The sequence below is a fragment of the Enoplosus armatus genome, chromosome 5 (genome assembly GCF_043641665.1).
Source record: "Enoplosus armatus isolate fEnoArm2 chromosome 5, fEnoArm2.hap1, whole genome shotgun sequence".
Taxonomy (NCBI): domain Eukaryota; kingdom Metazoa; phylum Chordata; class Actinopteri; order Centrarchiformes; family Enoplosidae; genus Enoplosus; species Enoplosus armatus.
Genome location: NC_092184.1, coordinates 27,100,608 through 27,108,094, shown reverse-complemented (window position 1 = coordinate 27,108,094; position 7,487 = coordinate 27,100,608). Strand labels below are relative to the sequence as shown.

General features: G+C 44.3%; 1 protein-coding gene across 1 annotated transcript in view; it reads right to left on the bottom strand.

The window, feature by feature from the left end:
- Positions 1-3,026: 3,026 nt before the first annotated feature.
- LOC139285090 (segment polarity protein dishevelled homolog DVL-3) overlaps positions 3,027-7,487 on the bottom strand; it is a 17,616-nt gene continuing 13,155 nt past the window's right edge. Inside the window, exons 10-15 of the mRNA XM_070905539.1 lie at positions 7,041-7,108; positions 6,423-6,503; positions 6,208-6,342; positions 4,813-4,980; positions 4,036-4,236; positions 3,027-3,334 (exon numbers count right to left, since the gene is read on the bottom strand). Of these exons, the coding sequence (XP_070761640.1) occupies positions 3,027-3,334; positions 4,036-4,236; positions 4,813-4,980; positions 6,208-6,342; positions 6,423-6,503; positions 7,041-7,108 (961 nt within the window). The remainder of the gene's footprint in view (positions 3,335-4,035; positions 4,237-4,812; positions 4,981-6,207; positions 6,343-6,422; positions 6,504-7,040; positions 7,109-7,487) is intronic.

The window sequence follows — 7,487 nt, the reverse complement described above, 5'->3', positions numbered from 1 at the left end:
ATGTCGGCGGCAGGAGCGGACTGTCAGCTGACAGCAGCCCGGCCCGGCCGGCCCGGCCGCGTCCCGTTCAGAACAACCACCCTCCTTCACCCGGACTCATCCTGCTACACTTAACTGTATTTTACCTTTCCGCATATTTTGCGTTAAACCGTTTAGTACCGATGAGTTGGTTCGACTCAAACACTGACAGTTTACCGGCTGGTGCTCTCTTGCTCTGACCGCTCATGGTGACCGAGGAGGCAGATGTGCGGATTGGTACGCGTCCCTCCCTCCTCCGTGATCATGAGAAAGGAAGCAGTGAGCGCTGTATAAATTATGATCATTCACACACATAGCAGGCCTCATTCAAAATCACACAGACCTGAAAACTCAATGTACTGGAGGATAATATGGTCCAGACTGCGTGTTTCCGGTGCTACATGTAGCCTAGGTAGCAGACTCTCTGTTGTAAGATGTGATAATATGCAACACTACAACACAGTGCCATGATGAGGGCCTTCACAGTGCTGCTTAATTACCTGGTCTTGAAGCCTTGTCATGAAGGGGGACCCTGTGTCAAAATCTAGTTTTAACACTTTCACTATTTCAGTTTTTTACTTTTCTGGTGCATATCTGTAAATGAATGTGTTTCATCAGATTAACACACAGTAAATATTAATATTTCTGTACACTTTGAGAGTGGGAGGAATGAAGGAATCACATCTCACAGGAAGCTGCCCCTAATTTCTATCAAAATAAATTATATTTTTCTCACTATTGTTGTGTGGACATATTTTTACTGACTTTAAAGTCTGGGTTACCCTAACCTAAAACAACCTACATTTTAACAATCCAACCTTTAAAACAATTTGTCAAAACCTGCACAAATACACGGTACATGTCGTTATGTGACAGGAACACGACACAGAATAGAGCCATCACTTCAGCATGTCTTTGTTTCAACTCAATTTTGTGTTTTTCCATTTTAAAAAGCTTGAAGACAGACAGCAGAGGCCAAATAAAACTATGTTGATAAATAAAAACAACAATCTGGCTGTTTATCATCAAACTTTATACAGTCACCATCAGACTGAGCAGTTTATTCCTCATGGGCAAATATCTCATATTTACATATATTAATATACATTATTAAGCGTGTGCTCTGGGGGAGGTCACGTGCACAATATGATTGTGAAGTGTTAATCAGAAATATGAATGAAAAGAGGGAAGAAAAGAGGGAGGAAGAGAATGATTAGATAAACAGTGAGATACAGAAGTTTGACTTGATCACCAGTTTTAGGCTCCACTGAGACTTGAATCAAACCAGTCTATTTCTAACACCAGACAACCATATCAGCCAGTAAACAAACATTCTGTTTACTCTTCAGCGTGAGAACCCTGTGGATGCCCATACATCCATTTTCTGCCGTTTCCACGTCCAGTTTGCAGTGGCAGCAGGCTAAGCAAGGTATCCCAGCTGTCCTTCTTCCCAGCCACATCCTCCAGCTCTTCAAGGGGGGATCTAGAGGTGATCCCAGGCTAGATGGGATATGTAATCCCTAAAGCATGTCTTGGATCTGCCCCGGGGTCTGCTCGCAGTTGGACGTTCCTGGGATACCTCTAAAAGGAGGCAGATGCCTGAACCACCTCAACTGACTCCTTTCAACATGAAGGAGCAGCAGTTCTCCAACCTTTTTCCCGATGTCTGACCTTCTCACCTTTCTCTGCTCTGTGAGCACTGCCATCCTGTGAATCCACAGAATCCTTCTTTCAGTTACTACCCAAACTCATAATGATAGCTGAGGGTTTGAATGTAGATTGACCAGTAAATCGAGAGCTTCAGAATCCGCTAAAAGGCCTATCAAGACCCCGAGATACTTGAACTCTTTCACTTGGGGCAGTGACTCACTCCTAACACAGAGTGACCAGTTAACCATTTTCCAGTAGAGTATCATGGTGTTAGACTTGACTGACCCTCATTCCCCCTGCTTCTCACTTGGCTAGAAACCATCCCAGTCATGCTGAAGGTCACATACTGATGAAGCCAGCAGAAAAATCACAACAGAACTGGCGACTAGGCATAACCCAATACCCACTGAGAACACACTTGACTACCTGCCAAGAATACAGACACAACCCTTTTAAAAAGGGGCCCACCACCCCAGTCCACATGCACTGTCCCCTCTACGTGTGTCAGTCAGGTTTTTTGATACTTTCTCTGCTGCTTCCCTGAGATCCCTGGGTTAACACACTTCATAATGAGTCAGAACAGCCGCCTCCACAATGGAAGCTGTGAACCTGACCCATTCAGACTCCATGTTCCTCTGGAAGTAGGATTTGAGTCTGCCGACAGGAGCCTTGACCAGATGTTTGACCTAAGGTGTTCTTTCACCAAGTACCATGTAGGCCCACCACCCGCAAGGGCAGGAATAGATGTTGGGCGGAAACTAGTTCTAGGGATGTGGAATGTCACCTAACTGGGGAAGGGACCCCCGAGGAAAGGGGCCGGGGGTTGGTGGGCAATGGTAGAAGCAATACTGACTATTTATGATATACTCCTTGGAGAATGACAGGGTCACCTCTATACAATTACAAGTTGCTGAGAGGAAGGCTCTTACTGTTCTGAGTATCTGGACTTGGAGACTTGATGTAGTCCTGGAGAGGGCATTGCCTGAGTACTAAGGTTTCTGCTGGGGGATGTCAACAATGGAAGTGGTGTGTTGTTAACAGATTGCCTATAACAAACTTCATGTTCCAGCATCAGGTATCACAGTGGATGTACATAAATAAATCCACTACTGATCTGGTTTTAATTTCCACTGAAATGAAAACGAAACTTTCCTGAATTAGTTCAAACACTTAAAATCAAATATGTGTTTTCTTCACTCCATTCAGTCAGTGTTAAAAATTAAATATGATTCTTATATCACCATCAGCAGATTGTGTACAAATGTCTTCTTTTTCAAAATACAAATGTGAGATTTTTAAACCTGGAAAGGTGTTTCCAGGTCTACCACCTGACAGGACATGACATCATCATCACAGGGTCACATGACATCCACAAAGAAATCACTGGGGTTTCCCATGGCTAGGCAGAAGGACTGTCGGGAAGCCGAAATGTCGCGATGCTGACCTCGAGATGGCAAAGGGGCCATTGGGACCTTTGAGTCTTTGTCACCATGGAGAACAGAGAAGGAGTTTGGGGGTTGCCGGTTGCTGTCGTCGCTGGGGGACTCCGCCGCCAGGTCTTTGTCAGGCGAAGCGCTCACTTGCTGGTTGATCGGCTCTGATTGGCTCCCTCCTCCACTTCCCTCCTTCTGACCATCGCTACAGTTTGACCTGCTGCTATGACTTCCTGTACAATCACATGAAACACGATATTGTTTTGTCAGTTCAATGTCACTGTATCAAAAGTATATTATCATCCTAATTTTCCATATTTAATGTTACTATTGTTATTTCTGTTTATTCTGTACACACGACATCTGTTTCCTGTCTGTCCATCATGGGTAGGGATCCCTCCTCTGTTGCTCTTCCTGAGCTTTCTTTCATTCATTCTTTTTCCATATCCGAATCAAGGGTCTTTGGATAGAGGGTGTCATATGCTGTACAGATTGCAAAGGCCTTTGAAGCAAATTTGTGATTTTGGGCTATATAAATAAAACTGACTTGACTAACTGCAGTCACTAGTTTTATATGTTGTATGTGATATGTTTTGCAAAGAGTTCAAAATGGTGGAAAATCTAGTTAGATGGAAATGGAGCTTTGTCTTCACCCACAGAGTAAAGGTTTTTTCTCCTACACCTCACGGTTCATGAGTTATTGGCCAAAAATAGATAATGGTTGTGCTAATGTTGAGTCTTTTTAATAGGCTGAGGTCAAAATTAACGGACCCTGTGTACCAAGTTTAATGTCTTTAACATTTATAGTTTTTGAGATATTAGTTGAGACATCCACATTTTCTATTGATCCTGATGGGATTGTGTTGTACTGTATGTTTGTATTGAGCATGCAGGATTACAGATGATTATCATCAGGATAGAAAAGCAAAGAGACCTTCACTGTGCTGACTTCCTCCTCCCCAGGCCGGCAGCTGGTGGAGAGGGTGAGGCGAGCTGTAGGGGTGAGGCACGGGGTACTGGTAGGGAAAGGGTGGGGGCCACTGGGGGCCTGAAGCCTGAGCCAGTGGGTCACAATCTGATCCTCCTCCTCGACTGGAGGCTTCTTCGTGATCCAGCAGAGACATCACACCCAGATCTGACAGACAGTTGGAATCACATGAGTATTATTGGTCTGAGGGGATCAGTACCTTGAAGACCTTTTAGCATATGTATGCTTGTGCGTTTGCGTCCTGAAGAATATCGCAACAACTCTTCCAAATCTCATTAATGCTAACGCACAACGGTCGTGGCTAAATGCTAAAGTCAGACCCTGAAATATTAATAAATTACTGTTTTGTAGATTAAAACTCTGCAGGCGTTCATGCAGACAGTGTATTGTGTCCATCATCCAATCCATCACATAATGGCAAATATCTTTTTAATGAAACAATATTGTTTAAACTATGTAAGTAAAATTTGCTATAATAGAAATACTGTATGACTTTATATTTTGAGAGAAAAGTTGGTAGTTTTTGAATGATTTTCTGGTGCTAGCGACTTTCTGGACATTTCTGTCACCATCTTGTGGCCTTTAGTGGTACTGCAGCTTCAGACACATCAGCTGAGTTCACATTTTCAGGCCTGAGTTGAGTAAATTGAATGATTAAGACAGTTTGTCGTCCTAACTTATAAAACATGTTGACTGATACAGGCTGTATATGACTGTCCTCACCTCCACAGAGGTCTCCGAACACGTAGTAGCACTGTTCAGAGAAGGTCACCTTGTTGACGGTGTGGCGGATGTAACCGGCCTTCAGCAGGTTTCCTGCGTACTTGCGAGCTTCACGGCGGTCAGTGAAACCTTCCACGTTCTGGTGGAGCCAGTCTACCACATCTGAACCTGGACGGACAGAAGATAACTTAAGTTATAGGTTGATCTCTGTTTTAAGAAATTTGAATCAATTCACTTTTGGATTTGCGATCTTTCTTTTGTGAATATGATGCAACTCTGAGGTCACAGCTCTGGATGGGGTCTTCTCCATAGCAATGGCTACTGAGGCTCCTGTTACTGTAGTATTTACATCCTACAGACCAAACTGAGAGAAAAACCTTCACTTGTCAGGAAGTAAAGTGAAATATCTCTATGTGTTGATGAGATCAGGATACTCCGTAGTTCTGTGTCCAGGAACAAACACATTGAATTATCTCCCCAGTTTTAAAGGTCCTATACAGATGAACCTGTCTGTCTGTGCCTCTGAAGAGTAACACACAATTGCAGTGCATGATGCACATCAACACATGGCCATTGTGTTTTATGTGAGCTCCAACACAGGTGGTGTTTCGAGATGCATCATCAACTTGTCAAGCTCAGCTGTCTTCTGTTGTTTAATCACATTGACCTCCCGGATCAGAACATCCTGTCCATGGTACCTTAACTACTTCTTCTGTCTGTACAGTGTATTCGGTGTCGAGTCAAATGTTAAATGAAGCGAAGCTCTGCCATGGAGCTGATATGGCACTTAAACACACTATACAGGCAGATTTCCTTTGTGCTGGTGTGAGCCTTTGTTTTTTGATACAGACGGCAACAACCTTATTCCTTGTGCACCACTCAGATTTTACACCTTGCTGCTCAAAGTTCCACCAGTTTTGACTTTGTTTGTCTGTGACCTTTCTGTTCATGATGTAACCTGAAAGTGACAATGAACGAAAAGGAAGAGAAAGGTTTCATGCACCCGAACACTTCTTCATCATCTACTTCTCTTCCCTGTAGGAGGTTATTTGCAGGTGCCTTTTTAGTGTTGATCTGAGATACATAAATCAAATATGGTTGTTTTGTTCTTCAAATTTCCAGGTGCTATTTTGCTACCTGTGCACCTTGGTGATATGGGATCTACTGGTTTATTTTCATACCCCATGAGTGGGGTGGGTGGTATGTAAGTGGTAAGTATGTGTAACTGCTCAAAGGAGGTTGTGTAAACACTATTTAAGATTTAGTATTAAGTGTGTTTGACATCAACTACGACCCAATTGGTGGCGTTAACTTACACTAGACCATGTCTCCACCCTGCGCCTCAGTTTGGTTCTGTTGGAGGATCCAGATTGAAATATGAGCTGAGCTTCTTACCAATGAAGGCGTTGGGAATGGTGATCTTCAGCCACATGCGGTCCCGAACCTCCAGGCCTGACTCGGGATTGGCCATCGCCTTGACAACAGCCGTGATGTCGCTGTGAATGCTGAGATGGTTTTCTTCATGCATGCCTGAAAAACACCAGAAGATTACTGGAGTCATGGATGGACAGCTGATGGATGTATGCTGCAGTGGCTGGTGGGAGTCTTACTGTAGTGTGGGAGGAGCCTTCCTGTCATGGCAGCGGTGTGTGACACCCAGGCAGCGGGGTCGATTGGACGGACCGGCTCGCCTTCGGGGATGTGGGGAACGAGACATATGCAGCATGTAAGTCTAACTTAACAATATTAGATGATATTAGAATGTGTTACATCAGTAAATGCTGCAGATAGAACAGAGTCTATAGACTCACATTATCTTGGAATAGATTACATTCCATTATGTTCCATTCAAAGTCCATCTCTTAAATCCTGTCCTTATAGAAGGCTTGAGTCCTGTCCCAAGTCTACCATCAACTAAACCCAGTGTGTGTGTGTGTGTGTGTGTGTGTGTGTGTGTGTGTGTGTGTGCGTGCGTGTGTGTGTGTGTGTGTGCGTGTGTATGTGTGTGTGTGTGTGCGTGTGTGCATTTGTACGTGTGTGTGTGTGTGTGCGTGTGTGTGTGTGTGTGTGTGTGTGTGTGTGTGTGTGTGCGTGCGTGCGCATGTGTGTGTGTGTGTGTGTGTGCGTGTGTATGTGTGTGTGTGTGTGCGTGTGTGCATTTGTATGTGTGTGTGTGTGTGTGTGTGTGTGTGCGTGCGTGCGTGTGTGTGTGTGTGTTGGGGACTCACTCCTCGGCAGTGTGAAGCAGCCTCGTGGGTTTGGATCCCAACACTTTGCCACCGTTAACGTCACCGGACTACAGACAGACAGACAGTTAGACCAACAGACAGAGAAACAGACAGTTAGACCAACAGACAGACAGACAGACAGACAGTTAGACCAACAGACAGACAGACAGAGAGACAGACAGACAGTTAGACCAACAGACAGACAGACAGACAGTTAGACCAACAGACAGACAGTTAGACCAACAGACAGAGAAACAGACAGTTAGACCAACAGACAGACAGTTAGACCAACAGACAGACAGACAGACAGTTAGACCAACAGACAGAGAAACAGACAGTTAGACCAACAGACAGACAGACAGACAGACAGTTAGACCAACAGACAGAGAAACAGACAGTTAGACCAACAGACAGACAGACAGACAGACAGACAGTTAGACCAACAGA